We start from the raw sequence: 26242 nt of genomic DNA, 5'->3' as shown, positions 1-26242 counted from the left end.
TTCCTCCTGCACCTCGGCCTCCGCTCTGCTCCTGGCCGGCCTCCCTCTGTCCCCCGCGCCCGAGATGGCCCGGGTGGCCAGGCCGGGCGCCCGCGGGCCCCTCTCCCCTTCCCTCGGCCGCCGACCTCCCAGGCCGCCGCTGACCGCTGGGGCTTCTCTTGTCCCTCCCAGACCAGGACCATCCTGTAGAGGACATGCCCGTCGTGGTGAAGATTGAGAAGGGCGTCGGCAGCAACGGCGCCGCTGGCCCAGGAGCCTTCTCCCAGACTCGGAGCAGCAGCACGGGCAGCAGCAGCAGCGGTGGGGGCGGAGGCGGCCAGGTGAGGGCCCGGGGAATGGAGCTGTGCCCTTGGGACAGCCTTGGGGATGGAAGGGATAGGGTACTGAGCCTGCAGGTTCTTTAACGTGAGGGCTCCAGGGTGGGAGGGCTGGGCAATGAGGAGGGTTAAGTGACTAGGCCACGGTCACCCCACCAGGAAGTACCAGGCCAGAGTGGAACTCAGGACCTCTTGGCTATCTGCTCTGATAGAATATATAGATAGAGTTAAGACAGAGAGAAAGAGATATTTTTGAAGCCCTGATCTTCTGTCTTAGAATTAAAACTCTGTATTGGTTCTCTAGGCAGAAGAATGGTAGGGGTGGAGGTGACTGGAGTTAAGTGAATTGCCCAGGGTCACACAGCCAGGAAGTATCTGAGGTCAAATTTGAACTCAGGACCACTGAGCTGCCTAGTTGGTCTGATAAGATATTCTTCATATCCTGTTCGAGTGAGTGCTGCCTCTCAGTGATAGCTTCCTGCATGTCCTGCTGAATCTTTTTGTGTACTTGCCTTCTCCTGTGATGTTCCATGAAGCTGTGGGTTGTGTTTGGTATTTTCTTGGTGCTCATGTATAACTCAGGGCCCACATGACCCATTGCTAACCCTCCTCCCTTTCCTCTCTGACCAGGAGTCCCAGCCATCCCCACTGGCTTTGCTAGCAGCCACTTGCAGCAGAATTGAGTCTCCCAATGAAAACAGCAACAACTCCCAGGGCCCAGGCCAGTCAGGGGGCTCAGGTGAGCTCGATCTTACAGCAGCCGCACAACTCGCCCAAGGTGCCAATGGTTGGCAGATCATCTCCTCCTCTGGGGCTGCCCCTACCTCAAAGGATCAGGGTGGCGGCAGTAGCAATGGCAGCAGTAGCAGCGAGTCCTCCAAGAACCGGCCTGTCTCTGGTGGGCAGTATGTAGTTACCACCACCCCCAATATACAGAACCAGCAAGTTCTGACAGGACTTCCTGGCGTGATGCCCAACATTCAGTACCAAGTGATCCCCCAGTTCCAGACTGTTGATGGGCAGCAGCTGCAGTTTGCCACCACAGGAGCCCAAGTGCAGCAGGATGGCTCTGGTCAAATTCAGATAATCCCTGGGGCAAACCAGCAGATTATTACAAATCGAGGGAGTGGGGGCAATATCATCGCAGCTATGCCAAACCTGCTCCAGCAGGCTGTCCCCCTCCAAGGCTTGGCCAATAATGTCCTCTCTGGACAGACTCAGTATGTGGCCAATGTCCCAGTAGCCCTGAATGGCAATATCACCCTGCTGCCTGTCAACAGTGTGGCTGCAGCCACCCTGACTCCCAGCTCCCAGGCAGTCACAATCAGTAGCTCAGGCTCTCAAGAGAGTGGCTCCCAGCCTGCAACCTCAGGGACAACCATTAGCTCTTCCAGCCTGGCAACCTCACAAGCCAGTTCTGGATCCTTCTTCACTAATGCCAGCAGTTACTCATCCACAACCACCACCAGCAATATGGGCATTATGAACTTCTCCACCAGCGGGACTGCCGGGACCAATACTCCAGTCCAGACGCCCCAGAGGGTCAGTGGACTTCAGGGATCAGACTCTCTGAATGTGCAGCAGAACCAGACGCCTGGGGGAACACTCCAGCCCAACCAACAGAAGGAGGGAGAACAGAACCAGCAGTCTCAGCAACAGCAACAGATCCTCATCCAGCCTCAGCTGGTTCAAGGGGGACAGACTCTTCAGGCCCTCCAGGCTGCACCGCTGTCAGGCCAGACCTTTACAACCCAAGCCATTTCCCAAGATGGTCTCCAGAACCTCCAGCTTCAGGCTGTTCCCAACTCAGGCCCTATTATCATCCGGACACCAACAGTGGGGCCTAATGGGCAAGTCAGTTGGCAGACTATTCAGCTGCAGAATCTTCAAGTCCAGAACCCCCAGGCTCAGACAATCACCCTGGCACCAATGCAGGGTGTCTCTTTGGGACAGACTGGCAACAGCAACACCACCCTTACACCTATCGCCTCAGCTGCCTCCATCCCTGCTGGCACAGTCACTGTGAATGCTGCTCAGCTCTCCTCCATGCCAGGCCTCCAGACCATCAACCTCAGTGCATTAAGTGCTTCAGGAATCCAGGTGCACCAGCTGCCAGGCCTGCCACTGACCATAGCAAATGCCACAGGTAAGGAATGAGATGTTGATGTTGTAGAGCTGACCTTGGCACATGAGCGGACGAGCTCCAGCCTAGGGATAAAACTATTTTCCAATTGCTTGCAGAGACCTGTCTGGCCAGCCCTTCTGTCTAGGCAGGTTTATACTAGAGAATTTACAATGATGTCTCCAGATCATTTGGGATTAAGGATCAGCAATCATTCTCTGCACCTCCAGTGCATCTAGATTTGTCTTATTTTTAGAATAAGACTTCAGTTACCTGGAAACCCTGAGCCATAGTTTCTCACGTGAAGACATTTAGAGCTGGAGGAGACCTCAGATCAAGTCCTTTTAGGCCAGTTACAGAAACAAGAATTAAGTGACCTGTTCAGGCACACAGCTAGTTAAGAGTGGCAGGAGCCAGTACCACAACACAAGTCTCCTGACTCAACTTTAGTGCTTTTCCTTTGATTAACTGATTATCTTTGCCTGTATTTAATGAAAGATCCATATCACAAAAAAGATTATGCTGGGGTCAGCTATAAGGGGACTCAACAAATAAATTGAGAGTCGGGCCTAAAGTCCTGGGATCAAATCTGGCCTCAGACACTTTCTACCTGGGTGACCCTGGAGAAGTCACTTAATCCCCAGTGATTACCCAGCACTTACTATTCTTCTGCCTTGGAAGCAATACACAGTATTGATTCTAAAATGAAAGGTAAAGGTTTAAAAAAAATTATTTAATTTTAAAAAAAGATTATGCTGTCTACATAAGAGCTTCATTTTAAACAGCTTCCGAAGGGGTTCTGGGATCTGTAGAGGTTGAGCCCAATTTCTCATACTTTTCCGTGTTTGTAGTAGAGTGCTACTGGGTATATATTGATCATGCCCCTAATGCTATTGCAGTTTTGGTCATCAAAAACATTAAATTCTGTTTAGTGTGCTCTACTACTAAGGAAGAAAAAGGAAGTGTACACTAATACCTCTTAGAGGCCTAGTCAGTGAAGAGTTTATTAGGTAACCCTTGTTTAAGTAGACTCTAATTCCCACATTCTTAGATGGTGTATCTTTGCACAGGGGGCATGTCCTGCTTAAGGAAGACTTAACCAGTAAACCTTTTCATCAAGGTTTCACTCATTTTTTCACTTATGACCAGAGCAGGGGCCTACAGGTGCCTTCTCTTAATTTGAAAGCACGTTAGTGACTTAGTAGAGCCTTATGTGCCCCAGAAACTGTGGTTGGGTCTTAGGTAGGAGCAGGGCAAGGTGAAATTGTGGTGTTAAGTAAGCCACAGTGCTCAATGGAGTTTGGTCAAACAGTTCAGTTTCTCTTCTTGGTGTCCATGATGAACATATCTCTGGAGTTTAAAAATATGTTAAGGAGATCAGTGGGTGATAAAATTAGTTTAGAATAGAATTCACTAATTGTATTCAGTATAGTGATATTGTTCCTTTTAATAGAGAAAAGGGCAGTTTAACCCATATTGTATACTTTGGGGAATGTTCGTTTAAAAACAATTATGGATGAAAAATACTAAAATTCCACCAAATCATTGAACTTTATGAGTCTATATTTAGAATAGTTAGGTGCTGTATATATTACACAATTTACTTTAGAAGAAGAAAGGTGCCATAGAGGATGGTAGGCTGGCCTTGGAGTCCTGAGGACTTGGTTTCAAATCCTCCCTCTGAGACATCCTAGCCATGGTATCCTAGGGAGTTCTCTGTGACTAGCAGTTACACACCAGTTGTTGATCCTTGTCAGTAGTGGGAATTTCCCCATCAGGAAGTTTCCTCTCCAACATCAGGCCTCTGAGGCTCCTTGAAATTATTTACTTTTATTGGAGACCACCATATCTCTTTTTCATTGTAGTTTGAGAACGTTTCAGGAGAGGACTGCTAAGTGTTCCCTAGCTTATATTACCTGTTTAAAACAATCACACTTTAGACCTTTAAGATGTATTCATTTTCTCAGTTCAGTGAATTGGATATTGTTTGGGATCAAAACCCTATTGCTATTCTCTGTAAAAAATAAGGGCCATTCCAGCTATTCTTGGAAAGCTCATAATTCTTCATTTTACAGATAAGAAAATAGAGGTCATAGCTTGCTCACAGTCTCATCCATTAGAGGTGGGATTAGAACCCTGAGCTCTTTTCTCTTTGCCCAGAAGCTCTTTTCATTACCCATCAAAACGGATTTCAACCTCTTACCTCAGAATAAAAGGAGGAATTAAGACAAGGTTTTAAGATTGCAAAATGAAGTATATTCTTTGGTTTGTTGTTGTTTGGGCTTTTCTAGCCCTTTTCTGGCTTGCCTTTTCCTTCTCTAGCTCATTTTTACAGTTGGGGAAACTGAGGCCAACAGGGTTAAGTAACTTCTCTAGGGTCACACAGCTAGTAAGTGATTTGAACTTCCAGAAGTTCAAAGCCTGACTTCAGGCCAGACACTACCCAATGGGCCGCCTAGATGAATTTTAATATTTCTAATTGGCGTCATACTTTGTACAAGTAAGAGAATATGGAAGTGGAGACATGGAAAAGTTGTGGAAAATCTGAATTCAGTGTATAAATCTACAGGTAACATCTATTAAAGTTTTCTTTGTTCTTATGCTTTTCTATTTAATCCCTTCAGGGAAAAGCATGACTATTTTAAAGTTTTTTAAAATTTTAAAAAGTTTTCAACTTGGGCCCTGGATATCAATAATGGAGACTTGTTATTGCAAAATTCTGCTGTTCCCCCTGCCACAGGACAGAGCTTCTGTGTTATTGAGGGTCTCTGAGCTAAAAATAAGGGGTCACATAAGGCTGCCCTAATGAAGAAATGGAGCACCCAAAGGCCATCTTGTGGATGTTGAGATTTTGTTTGCTTCATGAATGGTTGTTTCCAGAGATATTTGATTCCTCCATCTTCCTTTCTAGTTAGTCATAGTTGTGCAACATTCTGGTTACCTCTAATTCATCTGACTTTATCCCCCACGAAGGATAATAAAGTCACTTCCTGGAAGCCTAGTATTGTTCAGATGTTGCCCGGCTGCTGTGAACTGGGTTATTTTATCTCTTTCCAGGGTATTTGGTGGTTTGGCTGTAAAATCAAGCTGTGCCAGTTCCCCTTAGTATGCTGCCCACCAGGCTGGTCACTTTAGGGTCTCCTGTTAACTTGCTTCTCTCTAAAAGAGGAGAGCCTGGTGACCCAGCACTCCTGTCTTTGTGGTTGCTCTGCCCCTGGTGGGTGGTGGTTGAGGAAGGAAACGCCTCAGATGCATCACCCACTAAATTGGGGTTGGTTTCCAGACAGTGAAGTGATCTGTGGGGCCCTCTCCTACTTTTTTTTTTTTTTTTTAGAAACAGGTATTTTTGCTAGCACCCGTCTCTGTTCTCATGTAGAAACTGTCATCTGTTCCTTTCAGTTTGAACCTCTTCATCTTTTCTCGGCCTCGGCCGAGAAACTCTTAAAAACTTTTGCTTGGCCCCAGCTTGGAGAGCATGGACTGAGGCCTGGAGTTTTCTGTGCAACAGAGTTTGGATGACTTCCTGGGCTTTCGGCCTTATAAAGAGTTGAAGAGTTAGCTAGGCTCCAGCTGGAAAAGAAAACATATTTCATTTGTGGCTGTAGGAAGCACATTTTAGGCACTAAAGAGAAAATTTTCTCATTTGCTCAATCTTCTCAGTGGCAGGAAAGTGGCCCTTTTTCCAAGGGAACTTAAAGAATGTGATACCAGAGCTGGTTTGCTTGCCAGTGCTGTCAATAGACTTGGAGTCATATTGCTGAGACTTAATTTAAAAAAAAAAAAAAAAAAGGTGTATTTCAGCATTCACTGGCAAGTTATTTGAAATACCAAAAATAGAGCCTTTCATGGTTGATTCTCTTACCCACACCCAAAGATTTCCCATATTTAAGATTTTTTTTTAACATTAGCTTTATTTCTCAATGTATTCCTTCCTCTATATAGAGCTATTCCTTATAACAAAATATAAAAAGGTGTATGTGGGAGGAGCAGGTCAGCAAAATTAGTCAATCAAATTTGACATGAGATGTTCAATATCCATAGTCCTTTACCCCCCTCAGATAAAGGAATGAGGTACACCTAAAGCTTTTACACTTTAAAAATAATTTTTTTTAATTCCCCCCTCTCTTTAGAGAGCCATCTCATGTTACAGTAAACCTTTTTATTGAAAGAAAAGGAGGAAAAGAATAAGTCAGTTAAACAAATTTATGCATTGAAAATAATGGACCTCCAACCCCTGCAAATAGTGGAAATGATTTTCCATTTTAAATGACAAACGTTTCTTCAGTTAAACAAATGAAATCAACAGCTTCCTTCAGTGACTTCTTGGGTGCTGCCGAATATTTCTTAGGGTGATCATCGTGTTCCCAGTTAACAGGGAGCCTAAGATGTGATTTTGGTTTAGTAGGAGGAGAACAGTTCTTTAAACTCAGGTGCCCTAATTCAGATGGAAAATGAGTGGGATAGATTAGAATTCAGTATGTGAAACCTTTTTTTTTTTTTTTTTTTATTGGCTCTGTTTACTCCCAGTGACTTTCCGGTAAATGACATCATCTTTAAAGCATATTGCATTGTGTAATGTGACCATTTTAGTTCCTTATTAAGTGACAAGAGCACACAGTTATGCAAGGGGGCACAGTTCTCAAGATGTGTCCCAGGCAAGGGCTCTTTTTGTTGGTATCATCTTGGGTTCTCTTGGAGTCTACAGACTGCCCACAAGAACTCCGGTCTAACAGATTCTTTTCTCTCATTAAACATGTTTTAAATTCATCAAACAATATCATTTGTTTTTAACCCTCTGAGACACTCAGGGCACCTTTTCTCTAGTACTAAACAGGCTTGTCATGGGAGTGTGCTCCCTTTTTTCTCTTGAGCATTCTGGGAAAATTCCACAAATATTTAGCAGTGGCTTATAGGACTTGACTTTACTGTTTTGAAAATTTAATTGAATACACTGTAACAGTTTCTCTGCTATGCCAGTCTTGTAGAGACCGTTTCCCTTAATGATAGAGGATGGCAATGAGGGTGAGGATGGCAACAACTAGCATGTAGAGTTTTGAGGCTTTTAAGAGCTTTATACATGATAGCTTTTACGCTAAGCTTCACAACACTGTGAGTAAGGTAGGCACCACACTTAGAGTTGCCATTTTTCAGCTGATAATTGACAACTCCTGAAGAACTTGTTTGAAGAATACAATTGAATTTCTCTGCCAAATGGGTCTTTCCGGGTTGTTTGTAGCCCTGGACTTCTCTTAAATTTGTTCTTTTTCTCCATTGTCTAGAAGAGTCTTGGTTTGCAGTGGTTTGTGTGACTTAGAGAGATTGGAGGAGTATTACTTGTTGGACAGGTTTTGATGTGCCCTTCAAGTATCCCGCATTATTTACTATGAATTTCATTCTCCCTCCAAAACAAAACAAAACTTCCTGTAGTAAACAAACAGTACCATTAGCTTATTTTGAGCTAGGACTTAGAATATGAAATGCTTCATTCTTTAAGTCCAAATTACACTAACCCTTTAATAGTTGAGAAACTGGCTTAAGCTGTAGAAATTTTTGAAGAAAGGTTAAATAACTGGTTTCTCTGGGAAATCTCAGATGGCTGTTGGCTACAAATAACTTGTGGGATAAAGAATTTTGAATACTTTTGATGTAGATCCTTGTACATTCTTTAGCATGAACTTTAAAGATTGACAAGGTGAAAAAAGTACTGGTTTTGGAGTCAGAAAATTTGGGTTTGAATTCTGGGTGGCTTTTGGCAAGTCATTTCACATTTCTCACCCACCATTTCTACATAGATAAAATGATGGCGCAGTGGACTTAACTTTAAAATCTCTCATCTCAATGAGTGACTGTTCAGAGAGCTTGAATGTTTGTCAGTAGGGCTTAATTACAATGCCAGAAATACACTATAGCCAAAAATAGTGGTGGAATAAGAGAAAGAGACTCTTTGGATTTGGAAGAGACCTTAGAGATTACCTTGTTCAACAAGATCTTTTTTCCCCCCCCTGGCAGATTAGGAACAAGGTCAGAAAGAGCTTGCCCAAGGTCATCCTGTGAGTGACAGGGCCACTCCTGGTTTTTCCTATTTCCCTTCTTTTACTTATCACTGCAAATACTAATAAATAGTCTAATAGAACGATAGCTGATATATTTCATGTAGTGTTTTAAGGTTTGTAGGACAGTTTACATTTGTCATTTGATCCAAAGGCAAGAGTAATCAGAGAAACACAGAGTCTAAACTCCTTTGCAGGTCAGGTTATCTCATTAACCTAAAACCCAAATGGACTAATTTTAATTTTATCTGTAATTACACTCTCATCTATTTATGTATATGATTTCTTATCAAAATAAACCAAACATGAGGTGTGAAGGATCATACAGAATGGCAAAAGATAATTCTGGTACTTAGATCAAATGAAGCTTCTGCAGAATTGAATTTGGTTGGGCTTGCTATGATTTGTGTAAAAGAGTTTTTGCTTTTTTTGTATTTCAGAGGAATGTTTTCTGTTAACCTGGGTTGTTTTTTAGGTGCTCTTGAGCCATTCATAGCAGGTTTTGTTTGGTTTTTCTTGTTATTTTTCATGTCATTCTGGAAATCACTTTCTAGGTTTTTCCTTTTTCTCCCCAAGTATTGCTTTCTTCCCTTACTCACAAGATAACAGGCATAGACTTTAACCACTGCAACAGCATACTCAAGATTCAGTTTTATCCAGACTTGTACATAAAAAGGGGGAAGTATGCTGCTTATGGTAAATAGTGGTGGATCTAAAAATAATAAAAATAACATAAGACTCCTTTGGCAGTTTGGTTGAATTCAAGGTACAAATTTATTTTCAAACTGCCCAGATCAGCAGTGGTCTTGAGGATGGTAAGTTCTTTCTGAATTCTATACTTCAAAATGTTTTTCAAATATTATAGACATTGATATTTTTAAGAATGTTTATTGACATTCATATATTTCTTTTAGCTTCATTATCTTTAACTTTAAATGGAATCCACAAAGCTACAGGATGCTTGTAGTTCAATTAAACAAACATTTTTTAATATACCAAAGTTTGGCATCTTGTCTTATATTAGAGGGTCACCTGAAAATGCTTCAGGCAACTAAGTAGTAGATGTTCTAATTGCAACTTGTTCTTTTAATGATAGTCATTGTTCTATCTTGTTTCATTGTTTTAGATTTTTTTATATTTCCTTTAAAAAATTTTTTTAAATCTGATTTTGATTGATAACCTTTTTAAAAACATCAGATTTATTTCCTTCTCTTCCTCAGCCAGCGAGTTAACTCTTACCAGAAAACTTTTTGTGGGGGAGCAGTTCAGCCACTTTACCAACATGTTAATAATAGTGATAGCAACAACCAACATTTATATAGCATTTAATATATGCCATATGTGCTAAGCATTTTTTGGTAGTTTTCTTATTTGATCTTCACATCAACCTTGGGAAGGTAGAGACTATTATTATCCCTATTTTATAGATGAGGGAAATGAGGCAAACAGGGTAAAGGGACTTGCCCAAGGTCATACAGCTAGTAAATGGCTAGGGTTGGATTTGAACTCAGGTCTTCCTGACTTCAAGGCTGGTGCTACATCTCTACTATTCCACTTGGCTGCCCTTCCTATGGTATATTCCAGTCCTAGAGTCCCCCACCTCTTCAGTCTTAACTTACGTTAGAGGATCAGTGGCCAGTATGAAAAAACGGCTAAAAGTAAAGTAGCAGGAAGTTTTCTTCTTAGACTTGGAATTTTCTACTCCTGAGGCCCATGTTCATGATTGTGAAGTAATTGAGAGGACCATGACTGTTATTAGATTTATATTTCTCTTCCTAGTTATGTTTGAGCCAGATCCTTAAGTATATTCCAGTGAGAGGAGAAAGGGAACTATGGCCAGCAGACCGAGGGGTACCAAAACCTTTTGAATTTGCAGAATTAAAAAATAATTCTTTTCTACTTAATTGTAGAAGAGATCTGATTCTCCTAAGCTCATAGGATTATAACTTTAGAGCTGCAGGAAACAGTCCAACTGTTTCCAGTTTTGCTTTAAGGGGGGGGGCAAGTAAGTGACTTGCCTGGAGTTAAACAGTTAGGAAGTGGAGGAGTTGGTATTAGAACCCAGGTCTTCCTGACTCTGTCCACAATGCCATGGTACAATCTTCTGTATCTTTACTGTGATCCTTTACTTTTTAAATTTATTATCTTTATTTTCAAGTAACAAGGTTTTTAAATTTTACCCATCCCTCTACTCCCTTCCATTGAGTGAGTTAAAAAAATCTTTCAATACATATCAACATAATCTGACAAAAACAAATTCTGACATTAGCCATGTCCAATCATATGTGTGTCTGCATTTTCAGTGAGGTAACTCTCATCAGAAGGTGAATGGTATGTTTCCTCTTCATTCTTTTGTATTTAAGTCTTTGTAAAGTTATTTTTACTCTATAATATTTCTTTAATATATATATATAATTATAATATAATATTGTATTTATTGTAATTGTTTTAGTTCTGCTCACTTCGCTCTGTCAGTTCATAAAGGAGTTAGCAGCTTCCTGGAAACCATCCATTTCTCGTCATATTCCACTGCATTCATATTCCACAGTTCAGTCATTTTCCAATAGGAAATAACTTCCTTAGTTTACAATTTTGGGGATACCCAAAAAAGAACTGCTATGAAAAATTTCTGGACTCAGATTCTTCTCCTCTTTATTTGATTTCTTTGGGGTATAAGCTTAGTAGTAATATAGCTGGACCAAAAAGGGTATGAAGAGTTTGATAATTCTCTGGGCATAGTTTCAAATTGCTGACCACAATGGGCCAGACCAATTCATAGCTCTACCAACAGTGAACTTGTTTATCTATTTTATTACTGTCTTTCTGGCATTTATCATTTTCTCTTTTGCCATCTGATAGATGTCAAGTGGAACCTCAAGCCTTAACAACTCTTAAGACAGAAGGGCCAGGGTTAGGCAATCTGGGTTGTGACTTGCCCAGGGCTACACAACTAAGAAGAGTCTAGAGCCAGATTTGAACCCATGTCCTTCTGACTCCAGTCCTGGTGTTCTACCTACTGAGCCATCTAGTTGCCCCTGAGCATTTTCTTTTTCTTTTTGGCAACTGATTGAAAATTGTTTATTCCTATCCTTTAACCATTTATCTATTGGGGAATAGACTTTATCTATTGGGGAATAGCTCTTAGTCTTATAAAATTGAATCAATTCTTTATGTATCTTCAAAATGAGACATTTTTCAGAGAAATTTATTGCAAAGACTTTTCTCCTAGGTACCTGTTTCCCTTTAATTTTTACTTCATTAGTTTTGTTTTAATTTTATGTAATCAAGACTATACATTTTATCTTCTAATCCTCTATTACTTGTGTCATCATAAACTTTCCACCCATAGTTCAGAAAATTAATTTCTTCCCTGCTCCTTTTAATTTGTTTATTCAGGTCATTTGCCCCTTTGGCTTATTTTAGTGCATGGTTTGAGGTTTTGATCTAAATCTAATTTTTTGTCAGTTTGTTGTCCAAGTTTTCCAGCCGTTTTTGACAAATGGTGAGTCTCAGCCTTCCCTCCTTCCCCCCATAATTGAGGTCTTAGCATTGTCAAACACTGTACTTACTCTGTTGTATACCTAATTTGTTTCAGTAATTGACCTTTTTTTTTTACTTATACCAAATCATTTTAATGATTTCTGGTTTATTTGTAGTATAGTTTGTGACCTGATACTGATAGGCCACACTTATTTTCATTATTACCCTTGAAATTCTTGACCTTTTTGTTCATCTGTATGAATTATATATATTTTCTGCTCTATAAAATATTCTTTGGGGAAATTAATATAGCACTGAATAAGTTAATTAGTAGTAGGTAGTATAACATTGCAATTAGACAATATTGTCAGTTTTATTATATTGGTTCACCATACCCATGAATGATAAATATTTCTCAATTATTTACGTCTTTATTTTTTCAAAGAGTGTTCTATAAATTAGATTTCCCTAATAGTCCCTGGGTAAATCTTGATAGATTTCTCTCCTGAATCTTTAATCCATTTAAAATAATTTTAAGTTGATTAAAATTGCATCTTAGAGTAGTTTAATATATTAGACTAATCTGGGAATCATGTGTATATTTCTTAGCCTAATTGAGGAAGATGGTGAAATCTGGCAAATAGCTTTTTTTTAAATTCTGAATATCTATAGGTATTCAAGGTAGCACAAATTATTGCAAGCCTGAATTATATAAGAATACTTATGATGGATGATATGTGTTCAGCATACTTTCAAAGTAAATCATTCTTCCATAACTGGTAATTGCTTTTTGTCTTGTTTTAATTACTGAGGCATAAAAGAACCAAAGAAAGCAAAGATGGATTGTTCTTTGAAAGCATTTCTCCTTGTTGGGATTTATTCAATGACCCCCTGAGGCCCACAGAATTTCATCCTCCTATCATCCCAGACAATGGATACCTCTCATCTCTAGATTGTTCAGATGCTTATTGTGCCCTAGCATCTTGGCATTGGTGATGGAGCTTTTTACTCAAATGTAGGCAGTTCATATCCATCTTAATCAAATCATTAATGTTCTCTCACCTGCTATTTTGAAATGAACTGGTAAACAGATCCAGATGCAACAAGATTTTTGACTATCCATGGTTGCATGAACTTGTTCTGATTGAGCCGGTTGATCATCTAGTTTAAAACATATAAAAAATGGAGAGATATTGACTTCGTAGTGTTAAGCTACAGATTTTCATAAGAACTTAAAATCTGAACACCTAATTGCCTTTAATCTATACCTTTTACCTTTTTAGCATAAAATAACTGCATTGCTTTAATCACAGAAGACAAAACTAGATCTGTGGCTGAAAATCATATTGAGACTCCCTTTATACTTTTGTATATGTTTTATTTTACTTCCTTCAGATCCCCCAAACTGAGAATTCTTAACTTCTTTTGTGTTCTGGACCTTTTTTGGCAGTTTGATGAAACCAATGGATTCCATCTCATATTATATCATATTGTATCATATTATAAGTATTAAATACATACAATAAAACACATGAGTTACATTGGAAGTTTTACTAACACTATTGAGGAAACAAATAGTTCAGGGATCCCAGGTTAAGAACCCCTGGCCAAAAGCTTTAGCTTGTAAGGGCAGGACTAATACAATCTTTTCTGGAAAAGTCTTTCGACTGACTATTGATGTTCTTCCAGCCCCCCCATAAATAACATATCTAGAATTTAACTGGAAGCCATTGAGGGGCTATAGAAACCCAGAGCTTTGATTCTCTGTTCAGCACTTTTTACAAGACCATACTTGTAGAAACGTGAAGATATAAAGGTTGTACTTGAAAAGAAAAGCTTGCTGTTTAGTTAGGAAGTCAAGAGTTCAGAGGCTTTTCTGGCCCTATTTGTGCAAACCCCCACCAGGCCCATCCAAGCAGCTGTTTTCTAAAGGCCGAGATGGGAGCAAATGATGAAACCTAGAAACTGTATGAACAGTTCTATTTATAAATGAATCAAAACTGTTTCTGTGTAGTTCCCTCTACTAATCTCCATCCAGTTATGTGAGGCAGGTTATTACCACCAGAGTCAGGAGCAGACCAAAATTTTGTGTGGACTTCTCCCACTTTTAATCTGCCAGTTGTGATATGAAAGAAAGTAATTTTATAAGCATATAATATGAAACCAATAAAAGTTACTTTTTTGCTTTTTTAATTTTGAAGTGACTATTCCCCATTTGTTTGCCATTATCCTGGATGTGAAATCACACATGAACACAAACTGAATCTTGCACTCTTTTTGCACAGTTTTGTTCTGAATTACTTCTCATAACCTCTGTCCTTTAAGTGAGTTGCTGAGCTGTGAACATAGTGTTTTCTCTGATGAAATTGAAGAATGAGGTAACTCAATCTCAGAGCCTGGCAGTGACTGGTAGGCAAACCTCTATGAGGAGGAAGCCTTGTATTGAGTGAGATTTTATTTGGTATCTAGTAAGGGGAATTTTTCATTCTACCAGAGGAATAAAATGTTCAGCTCTCTTGACTTAGCCTTGATGTAATTATGTGCCTCCTTTTTTTCTCCTTTCTCCTTCTTTCCTGCCTTTATGCTCACCCATTTTTCTGTAACTCTCCTCCAATAGACAGGCTATGTAGAGGGGGAGATGTTTTGAATGTTGGATTCACAGTTGAATAGAAGAGATTGGAGTTGCCTATCTACAACTACCTGGAGACTCTCAATCTAGAGGCATGGTGGCCTTGCTTGGAATTTTGAGGCTTTACTATGAGTAAAACAAGAATAATAATGCTTGTCCTATTACTCATGGAGAAGTCACATAATGTCTGTTAAAATATCTCTTATATGTTTATATAGTTGGAGGTATGTCTATCAGTTCTTTAGATCCTGAATGTGGCCTGCGCAGGGAACTCTGCCAGACTTCATACATATATAGCACAGTATCACATACAAAGTGAATATTTTTTAGGTTTTTTTCAATTGTACATAGAAACAATTTTTGACAATTGTTTTCTGAAGTTTTGCAATTCAGATTCTCTCCTTCTGCACCCTCCCACTAATAGTCTGATATAGGTTATAACAGTGCTGTCATGTAGTACCTATTTTCATATTCCCATGCTGTGACTAAAGACATATATACACACACATAAAAACCTCATGAAAGAAATAAATTGAAAGATGGTGTGCTTTGACCTGCAATCTGTTATATGGCTCATGGCAAGCTAGGTTGGTTCCAAGTTCTAAACTGCTAAGTGTCACTCATCCTGCTCTCCATTTTGCATAGCAGAAATGATATTACAGACCAGATTCCAACAGTTCCTTCTTTGGCTGTGGATAGCATTTTTTTTTTTTAATCATGAGTCCCTTGGGGTTATCTTGGAGCCTTGTTTTACTGATAATGGTTCAGTCCTTTACAGTTGATCGTTATATATTTCTGTTCTCCTATTTCTGCTCACTTTACTTTTCATCAGTTCATATAAGTCTTCCCAAGTTTTTCTGAACTTAATCTTGTTCATCATTTCTTATGGCACAATAGTTTTCCATTGCAACCATATACCACAACAAAATAATTATTTTTGATGGTGTGTTTTAGAGAAAGAATTCTGTGTTTATCCATGGGACTTTAAAAAAACAAATTCTAAAGTAGGACTATAGGGAATATAATTACATGTTTTGGAAATCCCTTCAATGTGGAGAACTTTTACAGAGCTGCTTGCCCATAGAAAATCCAAGACTTTATTAAAAACAAAAATAGCAACTTATTTAAATTTCTCTTCATTTCATTTTTTTTAATAGGAAGAAACATGAAATGTTTCGGTCCTTTGAAAATACAGAATTATATTTTTCCCTCTTGGGGAAGAAAATAAAGTTAAATAAATGATTTTGTAATCTTAGATTTTTCTGTAAATCAGTGTTCCTTGAAGGTTGTCCACCCTAAATGCAGAACTTTAATTTCTGATCAGAATGACAACATGTTATAAATTTTAGTCTATATTATGGTCAGATAAGAAATACAGAAAGGGAAAAATAGACAACACATGATACCACAGACATGACCTACAAAACAAATAGGACAGATAATCCAGAATTCTTGGTTTCTAGTGACTTTGTACCCTATTGCCACTGCTTGATTGTCTTTTTGTAACTCTAGTCATAAGCTGTCCTTTCGTTGTCAGGCCATAAACTAAGGGACTCTGACTAGCTAGAAGCAAAAGTTTCCCTCCCTCTGCCCTAGAGTTAATCTTACTGATATGTTCTAAAGTTCCCTTTAAATTGATTCCAGTCTGGTATCATAAATATCTGCATTTGAGGCCTTGGGTGAAGGAAAGGAGTTGGAATGTAAGGAGTCTAATTGCTCAGAGCAGGTTGTATGAACCTCTGAGTTTAAGAAGGGGAGTTTACATCTATAAACCTAAGCCCTAGCAGTGACTAGTCAATGTTAGGATTTCAGAATATCTGTCAGCTGTCTGTCTGTAGAGTAGCTTGGAATAAGAGTAAATGGGGCAGGGAGAACAGGCAGGCAGTTGTATTGTGATGAGTAAGAGCAAGAACAGGAGGGAGGGATGGATCCAGAAGCATGTAGTAGTTTAGTGTGAAATTAAGATCTGATTTCAGAACCTGCTTCTGCTGTTCATTGAGTGACCTTGGGTGAGCTATGTCACCTCTGAGCTTCGGTTTCCTCTTCTGTAAAAGGATGGAGTTGAATATTACTGTACTGTGAGAAGCAACAATGGTGAATAATTCAGTGAAACCTGGGAAGGCTCGAATGAACCATGCACAGCAAAGGAAGCAGAACCAGAGTAATGGGTTCAGTGATGACAATAGCATAAAGGAAAAGACATAAGAAGACTCAGCACAGGGACCACTGGTGACCTGAGGCCTAAAAGGAAGCTCCTTCTTGGTAGAGAAGCTGTGGACTACAGGTGCAGAATGAGCATATGTTGTCAGATATGGCTAATTCGGTGACTTGTTTTGCTTAACTGTAATTTTTTTGTTATGGGGTGGGGGGTTCTATTGGGGTTGTTGATAGTCATTGAGAAAAGATGTGAAAGTTAAAAAACAAACCAGAGATAAAGCATTTATTTAAGAAGTAAAATGAAACAAAAACCAAAAGTTGGACTAGCTGACCACCATGGCCCCTTCCAGCAGTGTAGTGCAGTGACAAAGGGCTTGGTTTTGGAGTCAGGTGGTAATATGGGTTCAGATACCAGGCCAGTCAGTAGTCAAGACATGCTCTGGGCCTCACTTTCCTTGGCTGTAAAATGAGAGCCTCAACTAGATAACCTCTGAAGTTCTTTCCAGCTCTAAATACAGACATTCTTCTGACTTTCTGAGGATGTTCTAATTAAGGTTTTGTGAATCCTTTTATCTGAACTAGTGGGAGAGAAGTGGGGAGGTAGGATTCAGATCGTTTGGATTGGGAGAAGGGAGGGGGAAGTAATCAAAGATGGCTCCACAATGTTTCACATAACTGGAAGAATGGTGGTGCCAGTCCTAAAAATGGAGAAATGAGGAGGAGTTGGGGGTAATGAATTTGAATGACTGTCAGAGACCTAAGACTTGAGAAGTTTAGAAGCTAAATATTGCTTCTATCATGACTAGAGAAACAAATATGATAGTAATTTGATTCGATATTATTGTTGAAGCAATGGAAATGGATGAAGGTCCCAAGGGAGAGGACAGAGAAGGGTGCTACTAACCAAACCTTGGTGGGACTACCACATTTAGGGATTTAGGGAGCAGGAAATAAGAGCAGAGAACAAGGATAATGCACCATCAGGGAATCCAACTATTACATTGAGTTTCGAGAAGAAGGGATAAATTTTAGAACTCTTAATTCTTCTGGACCTTCTTTTGGAGGGGTGTATGACTGAACCTAAAGTGATGTCTCTCATTTCTCTTCCCTCTAGCCAACTCTGTTGAATTTATCCAGTTTCTTGATGGTTGAGTATAAAAGAAAGTCGGAGGAGAATAGTAGACTAGGAGTTTATTGCTACCAGGTAACCTGATTTGTTAATGAGTTACACTTCAAATATACTTGAGTCAAATGTTTTGTAACTCTGTACTTTTATTTCTTTAAGATGAAGTGGAGGGAACTTTAGCAATAGGTTAGTCCCTTTGCATATTTCTAATCACATTCATTTCCCCAAAGCCAGGATGCTGAGGAAACATATAACATGGAAAAAAACCAAAAACTGAATTTTTCACAGACCTAGTTGTCTATTTTTTCAGCTGAATAGATTTTACTTTCTTGAAGCTATTATCACTTACTATGGCTAAGAATATATTGAGCCTTCTAGTTAACGAATGTTAATGCTGCAAGAGAATTTCAGCTATCATTTGTCTAGGACAGCCTCTTTATTTTAAAATATAGGAAATTGAGGCCCAGGGAGGAAGAATTAACTTTCCCAGTGTTACAAGGTTAGTATGTATTTAAGCTGGGACTCAAACCCTTGGTCTCCTGACTCCACGTTTTTATTGCTAGATCCTAGCCTTTACTGTAATGTAGAAACCAACTTTCTGACCTGTGCCCTGGAAACATTCCATTCTATCACAAAGATTATGCGAAAACTATCATCTTCTGTGACCGCATTGGACTTCTTCCCTTTTACCTGTTCTTATTTGTTGTAATGTTGCTTCTTTAAAGACATTAGTTAATTTATAGATGAAGCTAAATAGTCTAGAAATTAATGTCATTGTTAAATTATAAGAATCTGAGTATCAAACCCTATCTCAGTGCCTTAGGGAGAAATTGAGATGTTTCACACTTTTACAGCCTAGTAAGTGAAGGGAAATATGTATATAAAATCAAAGATTAATTTGATTTGTTTTCCCTGAAGAGGCTGTCACCAAGGTGGAATATACCCTCCAAACCATTGTATTAAATACAAATCATTTAAACATTTATTTAATTTAAACAAAAAGAAATAATTATAACTAGTTCAGAAGAATGTTACAGGGCTTCAGATATATGGTTATAGGAAAGGAAGGGCTAAAATGTGGAAAAGGAATTTTCAGGATGGAGAAAATGGAAGGAAAGGGAGAAAACTGAAAGTTTTGCTATTTTATTTTTTGAACATCAAAATTAATGTTCCAATCTTAACTAGACAAGTAAGATGGAAGAATCTGTTCCTCTTTGGACTCATAGATAGCACAAGGCCACTACAGTGTTAAGATAGCTTAACTTAGCTCTCATGTTTTCCAAAACATAAATACATCTCAGACTTTAGCCTTCAAGTTTTTTTGTGTTTGTTTTTAATCTGGGCCTGGTTTTGTCAGTAGCCACTTTTCAGTCCTTTTTGTTGGAATGAACTTTTTAAACTGTCTCAAACTTCTGTTGAAAAATTTGGTTTATCATTCTAAGCTCCCCCATCATCTATCCCTTGGTGACACTGACATCTGCTGGAGAAAGCCAGTTTGACTTACTCACTGCCAGTCATCACCTGATTCTTACTGAAAACTTCTGGTTTTATGAGAGAGATACAGTCAGTTCTTGGAGAAAAGGGATATATGGAGGTCATTTCTCTTTCAGAACTTCACCTTTGTACCCTTCTATGTATTTAAAAAGTTTTCGTTCATAGTTTTTTATTTTTTTATCTCACTGTTTTTCTTCCATTCCACCCCACTCACACTACTACTAAATATAATAAATAAAAGCTCTCCCTTAACAAATAAATAGGGTCACAGAAGACAAGTTTGTCACTCCTCTGCCAAAAAGTAGAAAACATGATTTATCTTCATTCTTCTGGGTTTGTAGTTAGTCATTTTGTGGATCATTGTTCTTAAATATTTCACTTTTTCTTTATGGTGTTTTCCTCATTTTACTCTGCATCACTTCATATGTGTTTTCCCAGGTTTCACAGAATCTCTTCCTTTTATAATTTTCAAATTATTTATTTTTTTTGTTAGGCCCTTACCTTCCATCTTAGAATCAATACTATGTATTGGTTCCAAGGCAGAAGAACAGTAAGGACTAGGCAATGGGGTTAAGTGACTTGCCCAGGGTCACATAGCTGGGAAGTGTCTGAGCCCAGATTTGAACCTAGGCATGCTACATACCTTCTCTTAAAATCTATACTATCTTTTTCCAAGGCAGAAGAGTGGTAAGGACCAGGCAGCTCTTGTTAAGTGACTTGCTCAGGGTCACACAGCAAGGCAGTTTCTATGGTCAGATTGAATCCAGGACCTCCTATCTAAAGGTCTGGCTCTCTCTCCATTGAGCCATCTCGCTGTCCCTATTCTTATATATTTGAATAAATTTCCTATGTATCCTAGATACCAGACTTTAATTAGAGAAATAAACTATAAGAGTTTTTTTTTTCCAGTTAACTCTAACAGTAGGCTGGGCTTTGCACAAAAACATCAGTTTTCTATACTCAAAACTGACCACTTTATCTCCTATTTCTTGCTATTCTTCTTTGGTCTAGATACGTTTTTCTTATTCATAGTTGCTAAAGATATCTCCTTCAAATTTGTAATAGTAAATAAGGTGAGATACTGGCTTGGAAAGTTAATTTCCTCCAGACTGCTTTCTAAGTTTTCTTAGTAGCTTTTGTTGAAATGATGAAGCTTAACTTCCCCCAGTACCTGGAGTCCTTGTGTTTATTGAACCCCCTCTGCTTGCTTCTGGATCTCAGATACTTAATCACTTCCATTTTGTTTTTACTTTTCTAATTTTTTAAATAGTACCAGATAGCTCAGATGATAAATTTTTTTGAAGGTTAAAGTCAGGAAGACCCATCTTCCTGGGTTCAAATCTGACCTTAAACACTTTTACTAGCTGTGTGACCCTAAGCAAATCATTTAATCCTGCTTGCCTCTGTTTCCTCATCTATAAAATGAACAGGAGAAAAAAAATGGCCAACCATTCCAGTATATTTGCCAAGAAAACTCCAAATAGGGTCACCAAGAATTAAGTACAACTAAACACTGCTAGGCCTTTTTTCCCTATTTTCATTATTTCTCTTTTATTCTTGACCTTTTGTTACTCCAGATGAATTTTGTCATTTGTTACTGAGTCTGCAAATTGATTTAAACGATACTGTCATTTTTATTATTGACAAGGTCCAATCATGGAATAAATATATTTTCAATAATTTAGGTTTGACTGCAAAGAATATTTTGTATTTATAGCCATATGTGTCTTGATGTCTTGATAGGTGGACACTCAAGATATTTTATTCATTGTGTGGTGTTCTGTAGTTTCAGTTTTGTCTGACTCTGTGACCCTATTTGGGGTTTTCTGGGCAAAGATACCTTAGTGGTTTGCCATTTCCTTCTCCATCTCATTTTACGGGTGAGGAAACAGGCAAACAGGGTTAAATGACTTGTCCAAGGGCACATGCCTACTAAGGGTCTGAGGCCAAATTTGAATTTAGAAAAATGTCTTCCCTCTACCTCACTCTCTCTACCGCGCCACCTAGCTTCCACATTGTGTGGTTATTTTTTTCTGATCCTGAATGCTTTTATTTTTTTTGAGATTTATTTTATTTAAATATTTTTTTTTTTAGAAAAATTTTCCACGGTTACACTATTCATGTTTTTTCTTTCCCCTTCACCCCCCCCACTCGACCCTCCCCCCATATCTAACGCACATTTCCACTGGTTTTAACATATGTCATCAATCAAGACTTATTTACATATTATTGATAGTTGCATTGGTGTGGCCCTTTCAAGTCTACATCCCCAATCATGTCCACATCAACCCATGTGTTCAAGTGGTTGTTTTTCTTCTGTGTTTGCACTTCTGTAGTTCTTCCTCTGAATGTGGGTAGTGTTCTTTTCCATAAATCCCTACAGATTGTCCTGGGCCATTGCATTACTGCTGGTACAGAAGTCCATTACATTCTATTTTACCACAGTGTATCAGTCTCTGTGTACAGTGTTCTTCTGGCTCTGCTCCTTTCACTCTGCATCAGTTCCTGGAGGTCTCTCCAGTTCGCCTGGAACTCCTCCAGTTTGTTATTCCTTTGAGCACAATAGTATTACATCACCAGCATATACCATTTTGTGTGGTTATTTTGAATGGAATTCTTTTTCTCTCTTCTGGGTTTTATTGGTATACAGAAAGGCTAGTAATTTATATAGATTTATTTTATATACTGTATTTTACTGAAGTTACTTTTTCAATTATATTTTTTAGTTGAATCTGTAAGTAAACCTAAAATCTGTAAGAAGTGATAATTTTATTTTTCCTGTCTTCATTCTTTTTCTCTTAATTTATTTTTTGGATTTTTGCCATGGCTGTTATTTCTAGAATTATAGCGAATAATACTGATGATAGTGGACATTCGTACTTTACTTCCGATCTTATTGGAAAGGCCTCAGGCATTTCTTCATTACAGATAAATCTTCTTCTTTGTTTTAGACAGATCCGGTTTACCAAACTAAGAACTCCATCCCCATCTTTCCATCTTCTTAACCAGTGGTTCCCAAACTTTTTTGGCCTACTGCCCACTTTCCAGAAAAAGTATTACTTAGCCCCCTGGAAATTAATTTTTTTTTTATTTTAATAGCAATTAATAGGAAAGATAAATGCACTTGTGGCCATCACCCCCCATTGCTGCAGCACTCACCATTCACTTTGGGAATCCCTGTTCTTAACTATTAAATAGTATGTACATATATTTTTAAACCTTTACCGTCTTAGAATCAATGCTTTGTATTAGTTCCAAGACAGAAAAATAGGTGAGGGCTAGGGAAGGGGGGTTAAGTGACTTGCCCAGGGTCACCCAGCCAGGACGTGTCTGAGGCCAGATTTGAACCTAGTACTTCCCAGTCTCTAGGCCTGGCTCTCAGTTCTGAGTCACACAACTTCCCCCAGTGGTATATTTTGTTAAAAGGATTTTCTCTTTCTGTTGATAGAATTATGATTTTGTTTTTGTTAATGTGGTTTATTATAGTTATAGTTTTTCTAATATTAGAACATTCTTAATTAGTATAAATCATATCTGGTCATAGTATATATAATATTTAAAATATATATATTGTTAAAGCCTTGGTGATGTTATTTTGTGGTTTTTCTCTTTTGTCCTCTGGTTTAGGTATCTGGACTTTATTTGTCTTATAGAATTTGGTAGGACCTTGCCATTCCCTAATTTCATAAACAATTTATATAATATTGGAATTTTTCTGTTTGATAGGATTCACTTGTAAACCCATTTCTTCTTTTGTCTTTCACTGCTTTTCTTTCAATTACTGGAAATGTTATCTCCCCTTTAATATAGTCTTTTTTTCCCCCATCTTTTTCTTTTTCTTTACTCTCAAAGCAAACAATATAAAACAAATCATAGCCAGTCTCTGTGTCTGCATATTACTTAACTCTTTGTGTTCTTTGAAGATAGTGGAATTTGGAAGAGACCCCTTTCTTCTCTCATTTGAACCTAGGAACATCATCTTTTGCCTTTCATTTAATTACCTGTCTGGTATTCTCTTTATTCCTGGTTTGCATTTCAAAATTTCTCCTCAGTTCTGATCAAATGTGTCATTTGGAATTATCATGAGCCCTGGGAGACTTTTTCCTCTCTAGGATACTATACTATTGTGGAGGTAAATTGATTGTAAGCTATTATCTTTTTTAGGAGAATATTATATGTATTCCTGGACTTTCTTAACTTTTTAGAGATTAATTGCTATGTCTTATATAATGCACACCATTGTTCCTTTGTGCTTCGACTTTTTCTTCTGGTGCTTATAGTATTTTTTATTTTAAACTTTGAAGCTCCAGATATTGGCTCTGACAATCATGGGTGTTTTCATTTTGGGGGTTTTGAGGAGGTAATTAATTGGTGGGGGTTTTTTTTCTGTTTAAGAATAGAGCTGGGCAGTTTTCTGCCATGATTTCATTCACAGTATCCAAGTCTTTGGGTCATGGTTTTCATGGGCTTGAATATCTTTTTTTTAACCTTTTTTTGATAGATCATTTTCTTGGATTAGATTAGCATTTTTCATTTTTTCCAATCTTTTGGTATGTTAAAATATTCTCTTCAAATCATTGAATTTTTATTGTTTCATGCAACTTTTTAGCTTATGCACTGGCTTGTAGGCTTTTCCATCTCTACTTTAAGCTATTTATTCTCTGTCCATTTTTTTCTCCAGAATTCTTATTTTCATATTGAATTTAATTTTTTTAATCTCTGAGTTTATTTCTTTTATCCTTTTTTAGAGAACTTGTAGACAAACCATTTTCACTTCCCTCAGACTATTATTTGCTATAGAATGACTCTTTCCATGGGTGTTTGTCCCTTGGGCTTCTATTATTATTTCACATTATTGTTTATATTATTATTTCTTGGGTTTCTTCTTTTTCTCATAATTTCTCTGGTATAGTCCCCTCAGCACTTGTAAGCTTTATGTCTGGTCATTGCTTGTGCCCTTCCTAACCTTCATTGACTTCTGGCAGGCCTTTTGTGCTTGAGGGAAGAGTCTGATGGAGGCAGTAGAAGCAGGTGCTGGGGAGCACTTAGAGCTGATTAGACATGGAAGAAGCCAAGGTCATCCGTTGTACCTGGAGCCATCTCCAGTTGCCTTTGACAGAGACATAGAGAGAGAGTGTGAGTCAAAAGCTATCGCCAGTGATAGCAAGTATGTAGGGCAACCAACTAACTATTCTTATAGGTCCACAGCTGCTCTTAGTAATAATAAATAAGCTTAAGATAGAGCTTCTCTGATGAGGTGCTGGGACTTTGCGATGTCTCTTTTGGTTTTTCAACGTCTCACTTTTTTTGCTTTTGCTTTTGACTCTTTTTGTATTGAGGAGATGGGGTGTAGGGGTTGGGTTTTGAATGTGTTGCCTCCAGTGAATGACTGCTATTCCTCAGGAATTCTGTATAAAATGAGCTACAGACAAAGTGATGGAGCTGGTACAATGCTATGTGTATTTTAATTCATTCCTTGTAGAAATTGGATTCCTTCAATGTTCGTGAGTGTACCTGATGGCTGTGATGGCCTATTGGGAAGGAACATAAGGGGACTAGACTCAGATTTTAACTAGACTTTGCAGTCATTTTGCTGTTTTCCCTGTAATCTTCCTAGATCCTCTCCTTATCTGTGGTGCTTTTTATAAGACCCTTCTTGGAAGACAACGTGTTTGGCTCAGTCTAACTCAGCCTAGTAGTCTTCCTTGGAAGTTCATGACTGGCACAGCTTGTCATTTCAAGTAAACTGAGAAGTATGGGTAATGTCTATAGCCTGATGTCATTAAATTGTGCCTTTGGTTTACTAGCTTTTTTCATCATGGAAAGAAGATTCTTTAATCTTTTTCAGCCTTTAACCAATACTGCATTTAAAGGTGTAACCATTTTCTTTCTGCAATTAAATTAATTAAATTAAAGAGAATTGGAAACAGTTCATTTGATGCTTTGCTGGTATTCACCCCACCCATCTTTAAATGAATTAAATAATTATTTAGTGCTCTCCCAAACAAAAGCATGAAAGGACTGTGAGGCACAATTAATTGACCTAATCACCTCACTTCTAGTCTGTTCTGAAAGGAGAGGGGAATTCGAGATCTCCACTGGGTTCAGAAGTTTATAATTATGTTTAAGTAAAACCGGGGAAGATTATTTCCTATTAAATTGTAACAGTTGCTGGAAGGTGGAGCAGAGGAAACTGAGAAAAAAGGATTTATCTGCCCAGCTTCTCAGATGGTGTTAAAGCTTTGGAATGATCTGGGGAAATTGGTTTGTTCATCTTCTGCGTTCCTCCTAACTAAAGATCCAAAGTAGACTTTCTGCAAACACTTGGAAAACTTCTCTTCTACAGTGAACTTTTTGCTAATCTACCCATGACTTGTCCTAACAGCAAATCTCTTGAGCCACGTATGCTTATTTCAAGGACAAGCTCTATATCACCATAAGGGGGAGCCATTATTCATTTGCAAAGCAATTTCTGAGCTAATTTAAAAGACTAATTAATAATATTATTTACCTGGAACAGTGAAGGACATTTTTCTAATACCTGGTGTTGGGGGCAGGTTTCCATTTATTCAAAAGTATGTTAAATTTTCAAATCTAAAAACAAAACTCAATTAGATTAGGTTTGGTTTGTTTGTTTTAATGTGCCCTGCAACACTTAGAGAGGGGAACATTGGGCTTAGTGGCAACTTGGTCACAAAATCAAAAAAATGTTAAACTTTGTATTCGAGAATGCTGAGTATATAGCTAGGAAAAACCTCCAGATACTGGTCCCACACGGGAGGGCTGGCTTGTTGTGAAGAGGAGGTCTCAAGATCAGTGGCAGAAAAACAATAGACCATACCTTCCTCATTTCCATTTTTTGAAAAG

General features: G+C 38.4%; 1 protein-coding gene across 2 annotated transcripts in view; it reads left to right on the top strand.

Annotated features, from left to right (window-relative positions):
* SP1 (Sp1 transcription factor) overlaps positions 1–26242 on the top strand; it is a 58723-nt gene that overhangs the window by 23411 nt on the left and 9070 nt on the right. The window contains exons 2-3 of one of the 2 annotated variants that reach the window (XM_044679514.1): positions 172–320; positions 948–2463. In XM_044679514.1, the coding sequence (XP_044535449.1) occupies positions 195–320; positions 948–2463 (1642 nt within the window). In that variant the 5' untranslated portion in view covers positions 172–194. Of the gene's footprint in view, positions 1–126; positions 321–947; positions 2464–26242 lie in introns of those variants that run through there. The other variant, XM_044679515.1, reaches the window with a different exon arrangement.

This window comes from Gracilinanus agilis, chromosome 5, assembly GCF_016433145.1.
Source record: "Gracilinanus agilis isolate LMUSP501 chromosome 5, AgileGrace, whole genome shotgun sequence".
NCBI lineage: Eukaryota > Metazoa > Chordata > Mammalia > Didelphimorphia > Didelphidae > Gracilinanus > Gracilinanus agilis.
This window is presented reverse-complemented; position numbering and strand designations above follow the sequence as displayed.